Raw genomic sequence first — 21168 nt, 5'->3', positions numbered from 1 at the left:
ATCCGCCCACCTCGGCCTCCCAAAGTGCTGGGATTACCAGCGTGAGCCACCGTGCCTGGCCTATGTGGTGTAGTATTTATTATACATAGGATGTGAATCCCTGAAATACATAGGCAAACTAAATAGCATTTCAGAAGTAACAGAACATTTTAGAACACTTTATACATCCTTTTGTAGCTTATTTCAATAAAAAATAATTTTTATGCAGTTATTTCCATATCAGTGTTTTCATAATTGTGTTGCATGTTTGTACTTCATTAGGCATAAACTTGGAGGAGGCAGTGGAGAGAGCATCCTGGTATCACAGCTTCAGCATGGACTGACGTTAGAGTTTGAACACAGTGATTCACCTCGTCGATTGCGTCTTGTGCTTAGTGAACTGTTGGCAATTATGAACAAGGTGCATTTCTTTTAACCACAGCTCAAAGTATGCATGATTTGATGTCTGTGTATAGGGAGGTAGACAGAAAAAGAGGCAAGAAGGCAGGCAGGTTGAATTCTCCTCTACTCTTATTTTGTTCTTTTTTTTGGAGACAGAGTTTTGTTCTTATTGCCCAGGCTGGAATGCAGTGGTGTGATCTCGGCTCACTGCAATCTCCACCTCCCGGATTCAAGCGGTTCTCCTGCGTCAGCTTCCTGAGTAGCTGGGATTACAGGTGCCCGCCACCATGCCTGGCTAATTTTTTGTATTTTCAGTAGAGATGGGGTTTCACCATGTTGGCCAGGCTGGCCAAGCTGGTCTCGAACTCCTGAACTCAGGTGATCCACCCGCCTCAGCCTCCCAAAGTGTTGGGATTACAGGCATGGGCCACTGTGCCCGGGCTTCTCTACTCTTATTTCTATATATTTGTTTTCCTTTCAAAGGCTGAAAGGATATTATAAGTCTGCTTAAAGGCCTTCTCTAATTATTATTTTCTCTCATTTATACTTGTTCTGCATTTTCTATCAGAGGGATTTTTTTTCTGTATGGAATCCATACACAGTGGCTTCTTGACATTTAGAAAGGGATTTATCTCAAGGCTTGTATAGACTATCAAATTTATTATCAAATAATACCTTTATGAGATATAATTTCTCCCATAAAGTGTAATGAAGTAACATTTTGAATAACTGAATGTGAATAACTGAAAAATGTATGTGATTCATTTAGACACTGGATGAGCAGTAACAGCCTCATATATGACAGTAGGGGGAAGTATTAATGCTGAATTGAATATAGGATGATTGGCTAGTCTCAATCACTAAATGACCAAAGTGCTTCTCTACACTAATGAAAGCTATTAAAGTTATCTTCTTTGCAAAATTATAGATTACTTGGGTCGTAGATCTTTGGGTAATTATGGTTAATTGAAACTCTGAATTTAAAATTTTTGAATGTCAAAGGTCTATCATATAAATAACTAAACTAGCTGGGCGTGGTGGCTCACGCCTGTAATCCCAGCACTTTGGGAGGCCGAACTGGGTGGATCACCTGAGGTCGGGATTTCAAGACCATCCTGACTAACATGGAGAAACCCCGTTTCTACTAAAAAATACAAAATTTGCCAGGCATGGTGACGCATGCCTATAATCCCAGCTACTGGGGAGGCTGAGGCAGGAGAATCGCTTGAACCTGAGAGGTGGAGGTTGTGGTGAGCCGAGATTGCGCCATTACACTCTAGCCTGGGCAACAAGAGTGAAACTGCCTCAAAAACAATAACAACAAAAAACCAAAAACAAACAAAAACACTAAATTGGATCTTTATTTACTGTTATAATTTTGGGGAGTCAGTTAATTTGTGGTAAATAAAGTTTAGTTTTATAAATTGTGGACAAAAAGGACTAAATTCTGTTTCCATAGAAAATACTGGTAGAGGTCAGGCGCGGTGGCTCACGCCTGTAATCCCAGCACTTTGGGAGGCCGAGGTGGGCGGATCACGAGGTCAGGAGATTGAGACCATCCTGGCTAACATGATGAAACCCCTTGTCTACTGAAAAGATACAAAAAAAATTAGCCGGACGAGGTGGCGGGCACCTGTAGTCCAGCTACTGGGGAGGCTGAGGTAGGAGAATGGCGCGAACCTGGGAGGTGGAGCTTGCAGTGAGTGAGGCCAGATCGCACCACTGCACTGCAGCCTGGGCGACAGAGCGAGACTCCATCTCAAAAAAAAAAAAGAAAAGAAAATCCTGGTAGAGAGGATTTTTGTGAGTTTTAGATTTTTTTTAAGGTGTGTTAAAATTTTTTCTAAAATTTCCATCATAAATTATAATTTCCTTCTCTTTTTTACTATTTTGATACTTTTATTTATTTATTTTTGTTTGTTTGTTTTTTCGAGATGGAGTTTCGCTCTTGTTGCCCAGGCTGGAGTGCAATGGCGTGATCTTACTCACTGCAACCTCCACCTCCCGGGTTCAAGCGATTCTCCTGCCTCAACCTCCCAAGTAGCTGGGACTACAGGTACCCGCCACCACGCCCGGATATTTTTTTGTATTTTTAGTAGAGACAGGGTTTCACTGTATTAGCCAGGATGGTCTCGATCTCCTGACCTTGTGATCTGCCCGCCTTGGCCTCCCAAAGTGCTAGGATTACAGGCGTGAGCCACTGCGCCTGGCCTAATTTTTGTATTTTTAGTAGAGACAGGGTTTCACCGTGTTGACCAGGCTGGCCTCGAACTCCTGACCTCAGCTGATCCACCCATCTTGGCCTCCCAAAGTGCTGGGGTTACAAGCGTGAGCCACCACACCTGGCCATGAATTTATATTTGTTAAACTGCTTTAGGTTGACTGTTTTTGGCTTTTTTAAAGCAGTTTATGTAGGCTGCATTTGTAGTTCATTTCTTTGGCTTGCCTTATCCTTTAATTCCAGTTGTCTCCAAATATTTAGACAGAAATTAGTTCTTGAAATTGATATTGCTATATATGAATAATAATTAACATGACTGCTGTGTGTGGTTAAATTGGTTGAAATTGATTGAATACTTCATATTCTGCTGTGGTATATTAGTGATACATTAAGAGATAATCTGTGAGTTCAAGAAATAATTATAAAAATAGGGATTTAATTATCTGAAATTAATAAAGTTTATATATATATTTTTTCTTTTTTAAGGTGTCTGAGTCCAATGGAGAATTTTTTTTCAAGTCTTCTGAACTTTTTGAGAGTCCAGTTTATTTGGAGGAAGCTGCAGATGTACTTTGTATTTTACAAGCAGGTACTGTACTGAGTGCTAAGATGCATTTCATATATAGTTTCTTGTTAAATGGTACTGTGTAACTTCTTAGCCTGGTATGCTATGTTATTTTAGGGATTATATAACAAATACCTTATATGAGTTTAAGTCAAAAGTGACTAATAGACAATGATTAAGTAAATTATATTATTTTCATAGTGTGACATGCAAACATTAACATGGTATCTTTGATTTAATGATTTTAAATGATTTTGGAAAATATTTACAATATGTTAAGTGAGAAAAGCAAAGGGCAAAGTGTTAAGTAGAATATAATCCCAGTTTTGTTAAAAGTTAAAGCAAGAACAATACCCTTGGTGAATTAAAATAAAATACTTGTTTTTTTTTAGAGACAGAGTTTTGCTCTGTTGCTCAGGCTGGAGTACGGTGGCAGGATCGTAGCCCACTGCAGCCTTGAATTCCCGGACTCAAGGGATCCTCCCACTTCAGCCTTCTGAATAACTGGGACTACAGGCCTGTGAAAACATTTTATATTAACTTTGAATGATGGGATTAGAGCAGATTTTAATTTTCTTCGGTGTACCTTTTTGTATTTTCCAGATTCTATATAATAGTTGTGAATGATAGAAATAAAAGAGGACAGAAAAATGTAAAGAAGGCTGTCGCTCGTGCCTGTAATCCCAGCACTTTGGGAGGCCAAAGCAGGAGGATCACTTGAGCTCAGGAGTTCAAGACCAGCCTGGGCAACATAGTGAGACCTTGTCTCTACAAAAATGAAAAAAATTAGCCTGGTGTGGTGGTGTATACCTGTAGTCCCAGCTGTATGGGAAGCTGAGGCAGGAGGATGGCTTGAGCCTGGGAGATTGAGGCTGTAGTGAGCCATGATTGTGCCATTGCACTCTGTCCAGACTGAGACCTTGTCTTTTTTTTTGAGATGGAGTCTCACTCTGTCACCCAGGCTGGAGTGCAGTGATGTGGTCTTAGCTCACTGCAACCTCTGCCTCTGGGGTTCAAGTGATTCTCCTGCCTCAGCCTCCTGAGTAGCTGGGATTACAGGCATACGCCACCATGTCCAGCCAATTTTGTATTTTCATTAGTGACAAGGTTTCACCATGTTGGCCAGGCTGGTCTCAAATTCTTAACCTTGTGATCTGCCCGCCTCAGCTTCCCAAAGCTGGGATTATAGGCATAAGCCACTGCACCTGGCTGAGACCTTTTCTTAAAAAAAAAAAAAGAGGCTGGGTGTGGTGGCTCACACCTGTAATCCCAGCACTTTGGGAGGCCGAGGCAGGCGGATCATCTGAGGTTAGGAGTTCGAGACCAGCCTGGTCAACAGGGTGAAACCCCATCTCTACTAAAAATACAAAAATTAGCCAGGTGTGGTGGCAGGCACCTGTAATCGCAGCTACTCGGGAGGCTGAGGCAGGAGGATCACTTGAACTACAGAGGCGGAGGTGGCAGTGAGCCGAGATTGTGCCATTGCACTCCAGCCTGGGGGACAAGAGCAAGACTTCGTTGCAAAAAAAAAAAAAGTAAATTAAGATTTTCATGAAAATAACTCTTTAGACCAGTTCTATAAAATAAAATTTCCTGTACCGTTCTATGCTGTGCTGTCCAGTGTTCTTTGTGGCTATGGATTACTTGAAATGTGGCTAGTGTGATTGAGGAACCGAACTGTTTTTAATTTAAGTATCATTATGTTGCTAGTGGGTGTCCTACTGGACAGCTTAGTTCTAGACTATGAGAAGAAGGTACTTTATTTTAGATGACATTTGTGAAATGTCAAAAGATATTTAATAATACAATGAAATGTCACTCTTGTCTGGGCATGGTGGCTCATGCCTGTAATTCTAGGATTTTAGGAGGCTGAGGCAGGAGGATTGCTTGAGCCCAGGAGGTTGAGGCTGTAGTGAGCTATAATCACACCACTGCACTCTAGCCTGGGCAACAGAGCAAGACCCTGTCTCAAAGAAGAAAAAAAAGAAATATCACTCTAACACTGGGGCCAGGCATGGTGGCTTATGCCTGTAATCTTAGCACTTTGGGAGGCTGAAGGTGGAGGATCGCTCAAGGCCAAAGTTTGAGACCCACATGGGCAGCACAGTGAGATTCAGTCTCTACAAAAAAATAAAAAAAATATTAGCTGAGTGTGGTGGAGTGCACCTGTTAACAAAGACTAACGCTAACTTTGTTTTCTTGTAGAGCTCCCTTCCTTGCTCCCTATAGTTGATGTAGCTGAAGCTTTGCTGCATGTTAGAAATGGTGCCTGGTTCTTGTGTCTCTTGGTGGCCAATGTTCCTGATAGTTTTAATGAAGGTAAATATGGTTCTAATATGGGATATTGAGAAGATTTGCTTGGACATGTACAGGACCTATTTTGTTGACCTAAGAAGAAACATTAATGGGATTTTATTTGAGATTGTATCTTTTGAAAGTTTGTTAGTATTTATTAAGAAATAACGAGTTCACAAACTATTGAGTTTAAAGATCAGGCTGGGCTTGGTGGCTCACGCCTGTAATCCCAGCACTTTGGGAGGCCGAGGTGGGCAGATCACAAGGTCAGAAGTTTGAGACCAGCCTGGCCAATATGGTGAAACCCCATCTCTACTAAAAATACAAAAATTAGCCGGATGTGGTGGTGGGCGCCTGTAGTCCCAGCTACTACTGGGGAGGCTGAGGCAGAAGAATCGCTGGAACCCAGGAGGTAGAGGTTGCAGTGAGCCGAGATTGCACCACTGTACTCCAGCCTGGGTGACAGAGCGAGACTCCATCTCAAAAAAAAAAAAGAAAAACAGTGTAGCAAAGAAAAATTTTTTATGCCATTAGTCACCAATGCTGTAATACCACAATAAAAAATACCAAGGAACAGGGTCGGGCATGGTGGCTCGCGCCTGTAATCCCAGCGCTTTGGGAGGCCGAGGCGGGTAGATCACAAGGTCAGGAGACCGAGACCATCCTGGCTAACACGATGAAACCCTGTCTCTACTGAAAAAAAATGCAAAAAATTAGCTGGGCATGGTGGCAGGCACCTGTAGTCCCAGCTACTCGGGAGGCTGAGGCAGGAGAATGGTGTGAACCCGGGAGGCAGAGGTTGCAGTGAGCTGAGATCGTGCCACTGCACTCCAGCCTGGGCGACAGAGCGAGACTCCGTCTTAAAAATAAAAAAAAACAACCCAAGGAACTAGAAGATATAATATCTATAATCAGGGATCAAAGAAGAGACATGTATCTGTGAAATATCAAGAGAGCAATAGGGGATATGTATAATGAGAAATGCTAGGAATCAGACCTTTCTATTTTAGCCTTACTGCTGTCAGTTTGCAGAGAAGTATAAAGTAGAAATTGAGAAAAATCGACTAAATTTTTTCACCTCTATTTAATTTTTTTTTTGATAGTGTAATAGTTCCCTGACTTTTCTAAGAGATTTATTGAATATCAGATGATATGTAAAAGTTCTTTGTAAACTGTGTCCTTGCCGATTTTTTGTCAACTTATTCTATCAATTACTGAGAGAGGAGTTTTGATGTCTCTGGACATAATTATAGATTTGCCTATTTCTTCTTTTTGTTCTGTCAGTTTTTTCTTCATGTATTTCGAAGCTCTTCTGTTAGGTTTGTATGCATTTAGTATGATTATATCGTTATGATGAATTGAGCCTTTTTTTCATTATAAAATATACTTTTCTTCCCAAGTCAAATTTGATCGTCTTAGTTTTCACATTTATAGTTATATCCCCCTTTCTAAACATTATTTACATATTATTCAATTTGTTGTCACCTTTGTTTTAATTTTTCTTTTCTAAAAAATTCTAAGTTTTACTTTAGATTCATGGGGGTACATGTGCAGGTTTGTTACATGGGTATATTGTATGATACTGAGGTTTGGGGTTTGAATGATCCCGTCACCCAGGTTATGAGCATAGTACCTAATAGGTAGTTTCTCAGCCCTTGTCCCCTTTCTTCCTCCCCACCAGTATCCATTGTTCCCATCTTTATGTCCATATGTACCCAGTGTTTAGCTCCCACTTATAGTGAGAACATGTGGTATTTGGTTTTCTGTTTCTGTGTTAATTTGCTTAGGATGGGATGGCTTCCAGTTTTATCCTTGTTGCTGCAAAGGACATGATTTCATTCTTTTTAATGGCTGCATAGTATTGCATGGTATATATGTGCATTTTATTTAATCCATTGTTGATGGGCACCTAGGTTGATTCCATGTCTTTGCTATTGTGAATAGTATTGGGGTGAACATACAAGCGCATGTGTCTTTGGTAGAACAATTTGTTGTCCTTTGAGTATATATCCAGCAGTGAGATTGCTGGGTCGAATGGTAGTTCTGTTTTAAGTTCTTCGAGAAAACTCCAAACTGCTTTCCACAGTGGCTGAACTAATTTACATTCCCACCAACAATGTGTAAGTCTTCTCTTTTCTCCACAGCCTCGCTAGCACCTATTATTTTTTGACTTTTTTATAGCCATTGTCACTGGTGTGAGATGGCATTTCATGATGGTTTTGACTTGTGTTTCTCTGATGATTAGTGATATGCAGCATTTTTTTCATGTTTTTTGGTTGCTTGTATGCCTTCTTTTGAGAAATATCTGTTAATGTCCTTTCCTCACTTTTAATGGGGTGGTGTTTTGCTTGTTGAATTGTTTATGTCCTTATAGGTTCTGTATGTTAGGCCTTTGTCAGATGCATTTTTGTGAATATTTTCTCCCATTCTGTAGATTGTTTGCTCTGTTGATAGTTTCTTTTGCGAGCAGAATATCTTTAATTTAAATAAGTCACACTTGTCAATTTTTGTTTTCATTGCAATTGCTTTTGAGGACTTAGTTACAGATTCTTTGCCAAGGCCAGTGTCCAGAATGGTATTTCCTAGCTTTTCTTCTAGGATTTTTATCGTTTGAGGTTTTACATCTAAATCTTTAATCCAACTTGAGTTAATTTTTGTATATGATAAAAGATAGGGGTCTAGTTTCATTCTTCTGCATATGGCTCGCCAGCTATCCCAACACCATTTGTTAAATAGGGAGTCCTTTCCCTGTCGCTTATTTTTGTCAACTTTGTTGAAGATCAGATGATTGTAGGTGTGTGGCTTTATTTCTGGGTTCTCTATTCTGTTGCATTGGTCTGTGTGTCTGTTTTTATTTTTTTATTTTTATTTTTATTATTTTTTTCTTTTTTGAGATGGAGTCTCACTCTGTTGCTCAGACTGGAGTGCAGGGGTGCGATCTTGGCTCACTGCAGCTCTGCCTGCCAGGTTCACGCCATTCTCCTGCCTCAGCCTCCTGAGTAGCTGGGACTAAAGGTGCCTACCACCACACCTGGCTAATTTTTTGTATTTTTAATAGAGACAGGGTTTCACTGTGTTAGCCAGGATGGTCTCGATCTCCTGACCTCGTTATCCGCCTGCCTTGGCCTACCAAAGTGCTGAGATAACAGGCGTCAGCCACTGTGCCCAGCCTGTGTGTCTGTTTTTATACTAGTGCCATGTTGTTTTGTTTACTGCAGCCCTGTAGTATAGTTTGAAGTTAGGTAATGTGATGCTTCTGGCTTTGTTTTTTTTTTGTTAGGGTCGCTTTGGCTATTCAGGCTCTTTTTTGCTATATGAACTTTAGGATAGTTTTTTCTAATTTTGTGGAAAATCATGTTGGTAGTTTGATATGAAGAGTGTTGAATCTGTAGATTGCTTTGGGCAATATGGCCATTTTAAAGATACCGATTCTTCCAATCCATGAACTTGGAATGTTTTCCCATTTGTTTGTGTCATATACGATTTTTTTCTTTTTTTTTTTTTCTTGAGACAGAGTCTTGCTCTGTCGCCTAGGCTGGAGTGCAGTGGCGCGATCTCGGCTCACTGCAAGCTCGGCCTCCAGGGTTCATGCCATTCTTCTGCCTCAACCTCCGGAGTAGCTGGGACTACAGGCGCCGGCCACCCTGCCCGGCTAATTTTTTGTATTTTTTTTTAGTAGAGGCAGGATTTCAGTGTATTAGCCAGGATGGTCTCGATCTCCTGACCTCGTGATACACCCACCTAGGCCTCCCAAAGTGCTGGGATTACAGATGTGAACCACTGTGCCCAGTTTTTTTTTTTTTTTTTTGGAGACAGAGTTTCACTCTATTTCCCAGGCTGGAGTGAAGTGACGTGATCTCGGTTCTCTGCCTCCTCGGTTTAAGCGATTCTCCTGTATCAGCTTCCCAAGTACCTGGGATTACAGGCATGCGCCACCACGCCTGGCTTTTTTTAATTAATTAATTAATTAATTTATTTATTTATTTTGAGACGGAGTCTTGCTCTGTTGCCCATGCTGAATTGCCGTGGTGCAATCTTGGCTCACTGCAACACCTGCTTCCCGGGTTCAAGCGATTTTCCTGCCTCAGCCTCCCGAGTAGCTGGGACTACAGGCACGTGTCACCAAGCCCGGCTAATTTTTTGTATTTTTAGTAGAGATGGGGTTTCACTGTGTTAGCCAGGATGGTCTTGATCTCCTGACCTTGTGAACCTTGGCCTCCCAAAGTGCCGGGATTATAGGCGTGAGCCATCACGCCTGGCTAATTTTTGTATTTTTAGTAGAGACGGGGTTTCACCATATTTGGCCAGGCTGGTCTTGAACTCCTGACCTCAAGTGATCTGTCCGCCTCGGCCTCCCAGATTGTTGGGATTACAGGTATGAGCCACTGTGCTTGGCCTCTTTGTGGAGATTTTTAACCTCCAAAATATGCTTTTTTTTTGAGATAGTGTCTCGCTCTGTCACACAGGCTGATGTGCAGTGGTGCAGTCATGATTCACTGCAGCATTGATATCCCAGGCTCAAGTGATCCTTCCGCCTCAACCTCTTGAGTGGCTGGGACTACCAGCGCGTACCATTGCACCCAGCTAATTTTTTTTTTTTTTTTGAGACGGAGTCTCGCTGTGTTGGCCAGTCTGTGTGCGTGCAGTGGCGCGATCTCGGCTCACTGCAAGCTCCGCCTCCCGAGTAGCTGGGACTACAGGTGCCCGCCACCACGCCCGGCTAATTTTTTTATATTTTTAGTAGAGACGGCGTTTCACCGTGTTAGCCAGGATGGTCTCGATCTCCTGACCTCATGATCCAGCCTCCTCGGCTTCCCAAAGTGCTGGGATTACAGGCGTGAGCCACTGCGCCTGGCGTGCCCAGGTACTTTTTTGTATTTTTGTGGATATGGGGTTTTGCCATATTACCCATGCTGATCTCAGACTCTTGGGCTAAAGTGGTCTGCCTGCCTCAGCCTCCCTAAGTGCTGGGATTACAGGCGTGACAAAATAGACTTCTTTATTCTTGGTAATATTCCTTCTTTTGAACTCTACTTTGTCTAAATAATACAGCCATGTCATCTTTCTTATAATTAGTTTTTCCGTGATATATGTATTTCTTCATCTCTTTAGTCTATCCATATCTTAAGATGGATTTCTTGTGGACAGGTATAATTTCGTCTTGATTTTTTTAAATCTAGTGACAGTCTTTGTCTTTTAATTGGAGTGTTTAGACTGTATACATAGACCATTTAAATATGATTATTATAGTGGTTAGGTTTGAATCTTCTTGTTATTTGTTTTCTATTTATTTTCTTTGTCCTCTTGTACTTTGTGCCGTTGTTGTCATGGATTTTACTTTTACGTGAATTATAAACCTTAGAGCATATTGTTACTACTTTTGCTTTAACAGTTAATTATAAAGACTAAAAATATACGGGAAAATACTATTTATCCACATATTTACCATTTTTGGTGCTCTTAATTCCTTTCCGTAGTTCCACATTTCCGTCTGATATAATTTCTCCTTAACTTGAAGAATTTCCCTTATTTTTTGTAGTGTGGGTTTGTTGGCAACAAATTTTACCAGCTTTTTTGGTCTGGAAAAATATATTTTCAAAGGGTATAAAATTTTAGGTTGGCATCATCTTTTAGCTATTTAAAGATGTCATTCTGACCGGGTGTGTGGCTCACACCTGTAATCCCAGTACTTTGGGAGGCCAAAACAGGAGGATTGTTTGAAGCCAGGAGATTGAGACTAGTATGGTGGCAAAGCAAGAAAGCAGGATCCCATTTCTAGGAAAAAACAAAAACAAAAACCAAAGATGTCATTCTCTTTTCTGCAGTAAATTTTATCTTTATTCCTCTGTAAAGTTTCTTTTTCCCTCTGGCTACTTTTTTTTTTTTTTTTTTTTAATTTCTTCTGGCTCCTTTTTTGTTTTTTGTTTTTTTTTTGGGGGGAGACGGAGTCTTGCTCTATTGCCCAGGCTGGAGGGCAGTGGCACAAGTGTGGCTCACAGCAACCTCTGCTCACCCTGGGGTTAAAGCGATTCTCCTTCCTCAGCCTCCTGGGTAGCTGGGACTATAGGCGTGTGCCCCCATGCCTGGCTAATTTTGTATTTTTAATAGAGATGAGTTTCACTATGATGGCTAGGCTGATCTCGAACTCCTGACCTGAGGTGATGCGCCCATCCTCTGCTCTAGTTACTTTTTCTTTTTTTTGGAGATGGAGTCTTGCTGTGTTGCCCAGGCTGAAGTGCAGTGGTGTGATCTCAGCTCACTGCAGTTTCCACCTCCTGGGTTCAAGTGATTCTCCTGCCTTAGCCTCCTGAGCAGCTAGGACTACAGCTGGGACTGCGCATCACCACGCCCAGCTAATTTTTGTATTTTAAGTAGAGATGGGGTTTCACTATATTGGCCAGGCTGGTCTCGAACTCTTGACCTCGTGATCCACCCACCTCGGCCTGCCAAAGTGCTGGGATTACAGACGTGAGCCACTGTTCCTGGCCCTGGTTACTTTTAAGATTTTCTTTTTATTACTGGTTTCAGAAAGTTGATGTATGATGTTTCTTGGTATGATTTTCTTTGCATTTGTCCCACCTAGGGCTCATTGAACTGGGTTTAGAGTTTTCATTCAACTTGGGAAACTTTCTTCAAATTAATTAATTAATGTATTTATTTGAGACGGAGTTTTGCTCTTGTCGTCCCAGGCTGGAGTGTAATGACGCAATCTGGGCTCACTGCAACCTCTACCTCCTGGTTCAAGTGATTCTCCTTCCTTAGCTTCCTGAGTAGCTCAGATTACAGGTGCCCGCCACCACTCCCAGCTAATTTTTGTATTTTTAGTAGAGATGGGGTTTCACCATGTTGGCTAAGCTAGTCTTGAACTCCTGACCTCAGGTGACCCGCCCCCTCTACCTCCCAAAGTGCTGGGATTATTGGTGTGAGCCACTGCCCCGGCCCTCAAATGTATTTTTGTCTTCTACTTTATCTCACTGGTACCGTAATTGCAAGTGTGTTTGAGTGTGTAATATTGTCCTGGAGGTTACTGTTCTTTTTTAAGTCTCTTTTCATTTTTTGCTTCATTTTGGCCAATTTCTGTTGTTGTGCTTTCAAATACCCTGATCCTTTTCTTCTGTCGTGTCAAATCGTCATAAACAATTAATTCTCAAGGCTGAAGAAAGTGGTTTCTATCATGTTAGTTTGTAGGGGCCTGATAAAAAATGGAGAACGACAAGATGAAGAAAGTCTTGGAGGAAGGCGCAGGACAGATGCCTTACGCTTCTTGTGTAAAATGAATCCTTCTCAGGCCCTCAAGGTCCGAGGCATGGTGGTAAGCGATCCCGTGTTTTATTAGACAAAGGTCCAAGAACTCTTCTCAAGATGGTTTTAGAGTCCTGTAGAGGTTGGGAATTTTATTTATATACTGGATATGTTACCTTTCTCTCTGGATTTTTATGTTTTGTAGGATTTCTTCCTCTAAACTTTAGACACTTTAGATTTGGAAGCATCCTTGCCCTTTTTGCTTATGATACTGAATTCAGTTTGTTTTCTTTGCTGTGCTAGGTGGAGGAATGTCACTTGCCAGGCCTTGGTGTGGCTTTGACATTGGATCATACTAAAAATGAAGCTTGTGAGGATGGAGTGAGTGACTTGGTTTGTTTTGTAAGTGGTTTGCTTCTTGGAACAAATGCGAAGGTCCGCACTTGGTTTGGAACTTTTATCCGAAATGGACAGCAGGTGAGGGTTAAATCTCTGTATAGGCTAAGGATTAGAATATTTTAGCAGCTACTAAGAGAGAAAGAAACATTTTTTGAATGATGTCATTAGGCAAGTGGTTCTCACACTTTCTAGTTTCAGGGACTTCCTTATATTTTAAAAAATCACTAAGGATACCAAAGAGCTTTTGTTTATGTGGCTTTTTTCTATTGATATTTACCATATTAAAAATCAACACTTAAATATTCGAAATATTTATTTAGTTATTTAAAAATAGCAACAGCTGGTGTGTTGGCATGTGCCTATAATCCCAGCTACTTAGGAGGCTGAAGCAGGAAGATTGCGTGAGTCAGAGGGTTCTAGGGTATAGTGTGTGATAATTGTGCCTGTGACTGGCCACTGTACTTTAGCCTGGGCAACATAGCGAGACCTCATCTCTAAAAAAAAAAAACCAAAAACAAACAACAATAATCCTATTAAATGTGAACATAACATATTTTAAATGAAAACTGTGTTTTCCCAAACAAAATTTAATGAAAAGAATGATATTGTTTTATTTTATTATATTTTTTTCAAATCTCTTCAATGTTTGGCTTGATAGAAGCCTTTGGAAACTGCACTGTACCCTTGTGAGTGAATGAGAAAGTAAAAGACAGATAATGTCTTGAGTATTATTAATACCTTTCCGGACCCAGTGAAAGAATATTGGGAAACTCCAGGGTTCTGGGCCAGACTCATGAGAACTGGTGCATTAGGTCACTAAAATAAGTTATTATATTTTTAAATTTTAATACGTATGTGTATATATGTTTTTATTACGGTAAAATATACATAACATAAAATTTTGCAGTTTAATCATTTTTAGGTATATAATTCAGTGGCATTAAGTATATTCACAGTGTGCAACCATTACCACTCTTCATTTCCAGAACTGTTTTTCTTTTTTTTGAGACGGAGTCTCACTCTGTCACCCAGACTGGAGTACAATGGCGCAATCTCGGCTCACTGCAAGCTCCACCTCCTGGGTTCGAGGATTCTCCTGCCTCAGCCTCCTGCGTAGTTGTGATTACAGGCGCCCACCACCGTGCTTGACTACTTTTTGTAGTTTGAGTAGAGACTGGGTTTTGCCGTGTTGGTCAGGCTGGTCTAGAACTCCTGACCTCAGGTGATCCACCCACCTGGGCGTCCCAAAGTGCTGGGATTACAGGCACGAGCCACCGGGCCTGGCCCATTTCCTTTTTCATCATCCCAAACAGAAACTCTGTACCCATTAAATAACTCCCCATTCCCCCTATCATCCCATCCTCTGGTAACCTCTATTCAACTTTCTGTCTCTATGAATTTGGCCTTTCTGGCTACCTCAAGTAAATGGAATTACACAATATTTTGCCTTTTGTATCTTGCTTATTTCACTTAGCATAATGTTTTCAAGGTTCATCTATGTTGTAACATGTGTCAGGATTTCCTTTTTAAAGACTGAATAATATTCCATTGTGAACTTAGAGCAGAACTACCATTCTGTCCAGCATTCCTACTGCTGGGTAGAGAAATCATTATATAAAAAATATACCTACACTTGGATGTTTATCGCAGCACTATTCACAGTAGCAGTGTTATGGAATCAACCTAAGCATCTGTCAACGGATGGTTGCTTAAAGAAAATGTGAGAGAGAGAGAGAGAGAGATACACATATACACACACACACACGTATACACACACACACACACACCATGGAATACAACTCAACCATAAAAAAGAATGAAATCATGTCTGACAGTAACATGGATGGAACTGGAGGCCATTATCTTTTTTTTTTTTTTTTTTGAGACAGAGTCTCGCTCTGTTGCCCAGGTTGGAGTGCAGTGACCGGATCTCAGCTCACTGCAAGCTCCGCCTCCCAGGTTCACGCCATTCTCCTGCCTCAGCCTCCTGAGTAGCTGGGACTACAGGCGCCCGCTACCTCGCCTGGCTAGTTTTTTGTATTTTTTTAGTAGAGACAGAGTTTCACCGTGTTAGCCAGGATGGTCTTGATCTCCTGACCTCATGATCCGCCTGTCTCGGCCTCCCAAAGTGCTGAGATTACAGGCTTGAGCCACCGCGCCCGGCCAAAGCCATTATCTTAAGTGAAATAATGGAGAAACAGGAAGTCAAATATTGCATATTCTCACTTATGAGTGGGAGCTAATCATGTGTACATATGGACAAAAGAGAGTAGGATAATACACATCATAGACTCCAAACGATGGGAGGGTGGGGAGGGGGTGAGGGTTGAGAAGTTACCTGTATTGGGTACAGTGTATACTATCAGGGTGATGGCTACACCAGCAGCCCAGACTTCTATGCAATAAATTCGTGTAACAAAACTGTACTTGTACCCCCTAAAGCTGTAAAAATAAAAAGTAAGGGCTGAGCGTGGTGGCTTACACCTGTAATCCCAGCACTTTGGGAGGCTGAGGCGGGTGGATCACAAGGTCAAGAGATCCAGACCATCCTGGCCGACCTGGTGAAACTCCCTCTCTACTAAAAATAAAAAAATTAGCTGGGTGTGGTGTGTGCACCTGTAGTTCCAGCTACTCGGGAGGCTGAGGCAGGAGATTCGCTTGAACATGGGAGGCAGAGGTTGCAGTGAGCCAAGATCACGCCACTGTACTCTAGCCTGGTGACAGAGCAAGACTCAGTCTCAAAAAAAAGAAAAATCATATTTCATTGTATGTATATGCTACATTTTGTTTTATACATTCACCTGCTTATGCACATGTATTTTGCAGCAGTTTTTAACTTGCAAAATATTTTAATTTTTCAAAAACGAATTTATTTTAACTATGTGAATAGAGTTCCTATGAAGGAGCTAATAGAGATTGTGATTTAACTTGTTGAGGTCACTTAGCTAGACAACATGTGTACTGCTTAAATCCTGTAGTCTATTTTTTAAGCAACTGAATCACAGTGTTTTAAAATATTCAAGTTCGGCCGGGCGCGGTGGCTCAAGCCTGTAATCCCAGCACTTTGGGAGGCCGAGACGGGCGGATCACGAGGTCAGGAGATCGAGACCATCCTGGCGAACACGGTGAAACCCCGTCTCTACTAAAAAATACAAAAAACTAGCCGGGCGAGGCGGCGGGCGCCTGTAGTCCCAGCTACTCGGGAGGCTGAGGCAGGAGAATGGCGTAAACCCGGGGGGCGGAGCTTGCAGTGAGCTGAGATCCGGCCACTGCACTCTAGCCCGGGCGACAGAGCCAGACTCCGTCTCAAAAAAAAAAAAAAAAAAAAAAAAAAATTCAAGTTCTACTTTATATCCCATTTGAAAACTGATTTTAAGCTTTGCTTTTTAAAACAAAGTTAACATTTATTTATTGGATGCTTCATATATGTCAGGTACTGCATTAAGCACTTGGCATGCTCATCTTGTTTGTAGTTGTCCTTTGTATGCAATAAACCTTTATTCTTTGAACTTACTGTTATTATTAAAGCAGGTCTATCATATTTTACTTAGAAACACTCAAAAGATAATAATTAACATTTGCCTAGCCCTGGATAGTTTAGAACTGCTTTCATACATGTATTAGTTTTGTTCATTCGTCTACTTAACAGACTTTGAGTGCTTGCTGTATGTTAGGCACAGTGTTAGACTGTGCAGAGTAAGAGATGACTAAGACCTTGTCCCTGCCTGAAGAACTGTAGGGGTTATAGAATTGTAAACTCTTGTTTTTTGAGACGGAGTATCACTCTGTTGCCCAGGCTGGAATACAGTGGTGTGATCTTGACTCATTGTAACCTCCACCTCCTGGGTTCAAGCAATTCTTGTGATTCTTGTGCTTCAGCCTCCCGAGTAGCTGGGATTACAGGCATGCGCCACCACACCCAGCTAATTTTTGTATTTTTAGTAGAGGTGGGGTTTCACTATGTTGGCCAGGCTGGTCTCGAACTCCTGATCTCAAGTGATCTGCCCTCCTTGGCCTCCCAAAGTGCTGGGATTACAAGTGTGAACCACTGCATCAGGCCAATAATTGTAAACTCTTAATTATAGGAGTTCTGTAAGGTAAATGTTGTTGATAAAATATTTCCTTGTCATTAAGGAAATTGGGGTTCAGAGAGGTTAACCAATGTATCTAAAGATATATAATCATCTAATAGTAGAGCTGGCATTTAAACCCCAAGAACTTACGTCTTCAAAATCTGAGCATTTTCTCCTATACCACATATCACTTTGTTAGTCTTTATGTATTTGAAAGTACCATTTAAATAATATTCCACAATTCAAATTGTCACTAATTTAGTCTTTCCTCTGCAACCAATCCAAATTAGGGTGAATATTCATTCTTCAGACAAACTAGTGGATTTTGAGTTTGCTTGATTGGTTAAAATGAGATTCTGTAGTCATGACAATCTCCTCAAATAGGCCAATTTGAAAGTGTTTAAGTGGGGAGCTGTGTTTTAGCTCCCTTTTAGTTTAGTAAATGCTTCATGCTTTCTTCCTTTTGTGATCCATATTTCTTACAGAGAAAAAGAGAGACCAGCAGTTCTGTCCTCTGGCAGATGAGAAGGCAGCTTCTTCTGGAGTTGATGGGCATTCTTCCCACAGTAAGAAGCACCCGAATTGTGGAAGAAGCTGATGTGGACATGGAGCCCAATGTGTCTGTGTATTCGGGGCTGAAAGAAGAGCATGTTGTGAAAGCCAGTGCACTCTTACGTCTGTACTGTGCTTTGATGGGGATCGCTGGACTCAAGTATTCAATAGTTTGATATTTTACCTTTTTGTCATTTTACTTTCTTGTTCCTATTCTCAAGAAAGTGAACCAAAGGCCTTTTATTCAGAGGATTAAAGTTTTCTGTTGGACTCAGGTAGTGGGCTGGCCTATAAGAATAATGAAATCCTAAGGCCAAGAATTCCTAGCAGAGATGTATTCATCTATTTTGTTCTGATTGTAAACAGAGTTATATAAATAAATATGGGAGGAGCCAGAGCAGTTTATCAATTTCCAATCACAGTTTAAAAAAACCTGTGATTTCAACACAGCTTGACAAAACCATAGTGAATGATCTGTGAGTGATCTTTTAACATTGACTAGTTGAAGTAAATCTCTCCTTTGTTTCCTTTTACAGTTGATATTATAAATTGTTTAAAATTAATATGATGTGATTAATAAGTACATTGTTTTCTTTTCTTTTTTTTTTTTGAGATAGAATCTTCATCTGTCGCCCAGGCTGGAGTGCAGTGGCGCAATCTTGGCTCACTGCAACCTCTGCCTCCTGGATTCAAGCGATTCTCCTGCCTTACCACACCCGGCTAATTTTTTATTTTTATTTTTTTTGTATTTTTAGTAGAGACGGGGTTTCACCATGTTGGCCAGGCTTGTCTCGAACTCCTTACCTCAGGTGATCCATCTGTCTCAGCCTCCCAAAGTGCTGGGATTACAGGCATGAGCCACTACACATGGCCAGTACAATGTTTCTTATTTAGTCACCATACAAAATCCTTTTTAATAATATTCTTAATAATTGTGCATATAGTCTTCATTTGCATGTCTCCAATATGCATGAGTTTCAGTTACCCCAGTTTATTTAAATAATGCTGGTCTCTCAACACAGTTGACATTTCAGTTGCCATGATACATTAACCAAATAATTTTATAAAGTATAGGGATTGTGAGCTCCTCAGGCCACATACCACTAAGTAAATAACGGATGTACATCATGATTAGTGACCAGTGGCCTCACTTCTTTCAAAGTTTGTTGGTAACTGGTTACTGCACACCTGTTATTTCATTCGTGTACATATAGCAGAGGAGGTAGTTGTAAAGGTTGAATATCCCGTATCTGAAATGCTTGAGACCAGAAGCGTTTGGTATTTTAGAACTTTTTGGATTTTGGAATGTTTATATTACATTTACTGGTTTAGCATCCCTATTTCAGAAATCCAAAATCCTTAGTGCTCCAATGAGCATTTCCTTTGAGCTCATTACCTCATGTTGGCAACTCAGAATGTTTTGGAGTTTGGGGGCATTTCAGATTTTGGATTTTTTGGTTTGGGGTTACTCAACCTGTACTGCTTCCTTTCTCTCCATAATAAACTCATGTTCCAAAACATGGAAACAGTTTTTGGAACATTATATTCCAAAAATAGATAATTGGAAGAGACAATTGGCAAGTAAAGATGAAAGTATAGGCTGGGCATGGTGGCTCACACCTGTAATCCTAGCACTTTGGGGGGCCGAGGCGGGCAGATCACCTGAGGTTGGGAGTTCGAGACCAGCCTGACCAATATGGAGAAACCCCATCTCTACTAAAAATACAAAAATTAGCTGGGCGTGGTGGCGCATGCCTGTAATCCCAACTACTTGGGAGGCTGAGGCAGGAGACTCACTTGAACCCAGGAGGCAGTGGTTGTGGTGAGCCGAGATTGCAACATTGCAGTCCGGCCTGGGCAACAAAAGTGAAACTCCGTCTCTACAAAAACAAAGAACACGAAGAAAAGAAAAAAAAAAAGAAAGGAGGCAAAGGCTGTTTAAACTACTCTTGATAAAGTCTTTACGAAGAAATAAAAAACTTTAAGGCCGGGCATGGTAGCTCACGCCTGTAATCCCAGCATTCTGGGAGGCCGAGGCTTGCAGATCAGTGAGGTCAGGAGTTGCAGGCCAACCTGTTCAACATGGTGAAACCCTCTCTCTACTAAAAATACAAAAATTAGCTGGGAATGGTGACATGTGCCTGTAGTCCCAGCTACTCAGGAGTCTGAGGTAGGAGAATTGCTTGAACTCAGGAGGTGGAGGTTGCAGTGCACCGAGATTGTGCCACTGCACTCCAGCCTTGGTGACAGGGTGAGACTCCGTCTCAAAAGAAAAAAAAAAGAAAGAAAACACTTTAATTCCTAGTGTTTCTAATATTTTCAATTAGAGTACTATAAAAATATTAGTTTTACTATTAAAAAAAAAAATTTCTGGCCAGATGCAGTGACTCACACCTGTAATCCCAGCATTTTAGGAGACCAAGGGAAGTGGGAAGTGGATTTTTTGATCCCAGGAGTCTGAGACCAGCCTGGGGAACATGGCAAAACCGTGTCTCTACCAAAAAAAAAATAAGCTGGGCATGGTGACGCATACCTGTGGTCCCAGCTACGTGAGAGTCTGACATGGGAGGATTACCGGAGCCTGGGAGGTCAAAGCTGAAGTGAGCTCTGATCCTGCCACTACACTCCAGCCTGGGTGACGGAGCAAGACCTTGTCTCAAAAAAAAAAAAAAAAAAAAATTCCTTATGCATTATAATCAACAGAGTTTTTAATGTTTTGACAAAAATTTTAAAGGCTACAGTACAATCATACTTTTTACCATTGATTATTAAGATCATGTTGCATGATTGCAGCTTGCATGGTCATTTTTATGACACAGGGCAAAGTGAGGACCTACTTGTATTTGTGTCTACAGTAAAACACTGTAGTTGTAATTTCTCAACAGTTTTGCATTTGACAACTTGAGATGTTAAAGATTTTATAAATAGCAAGGTATCGTTATAAAGTTTAACATTTGTATCTAAAAGGTTAAAAATTGACTTTTTCTTCTTCATCCCAACTAAAAATGTAAAGCCTAATGATGTATTCCTTTTTAGACCCACTGAAGAAGAAGCTGAGCAATTATTGCAGTTGATGACGAGCCGTCCTCCTGCTACGCCAGCTGGGGTTCGCTTTGTTTCACTTTCCTTTTGTATGCTACTGGCCTTTTCTACGCTTGTCAGGTACCTAACTATATAAGTTGCTCCATTTTCTCAAGGTTTAGTTTTATTTACTCAGTAAAATTGTGTAGCATTAGATAAGAGCTTTCTACAAAAGCTGGTCTAGGCATGGACAGTTGTAGTTTTTTTTTTTTTTTTTTTTTTTTCAATTTTTAAGAGAAGGGGTCTTGCTTTGTTGCCCAGGCTAGAGTACAGTGGCTATTCAGGGGTATGATCATAGCACACTGCAGCCTTGAACTCCTGGCCTCAAGTAATCCTCCTGACTCAGCCTCCCAAGTAGC

General features: G+C 41.0%; 1 protein-coding gene across 4 annotated transcripts in view; it reads left to right on the top strand.

Moving 5' to 3' along the window:
* Positions 1-21168, top strand: part of INTS2 (integrator complex subunit 2) — a 63591-nt gene that overhangs the window by 2636 nt on the left and 39787 nt on the right. For 3 of the 4 annotated variants that reach the window (XM_001110216.4, XM_077970842.1, XM_015120023.3), the window contains exons 3-9: positions 262-400; positions 3089-3191; positions 5373-5486; positions 12644-12774; positions 13008-13181; positions 17662-17888; positions 20765-20890. In XM_001110216.4, the coding sequence (XP_001110216.1) occupies positions 262-400; positions 3089-3191; positions 5373-5486; positions 12644-12774; positions 13008-13181; positions 17662-17888; positions 20765-20890 (1014 nt within the window). Of the gene's footprint in view, positions 1-223; positions 401-3088; positions 3192-5372; positions 5487-12643; positions 12775-13007; positions 13182-17661; positions 17889-20764; positions 20891-21168 lie in introns of all 4 variants that reach the window. The other variant, XM_077970843.1, reaches the window with a different exon arrangement.

Source organism: Macaca mulatta, chromosome 16, assembly GCF_049350105.2.
Source record: "Macaca mulatta isolate MMU2019108-1 chromosome 16, T2T-MMU8v2.0, whole genome shotgun sequence".
Taxonomy (NCBI): Eukaryota; Metazoa; Chordata; class Mammalia; order Primates; family Cercopithecidae; genus Macaca; species Macaca mulatta.
The sequence above is the reverse complement of the archived record's forward strand: the minus strand, read 5'-3'. Positions and strand labels throughout refer to the sequence as shown.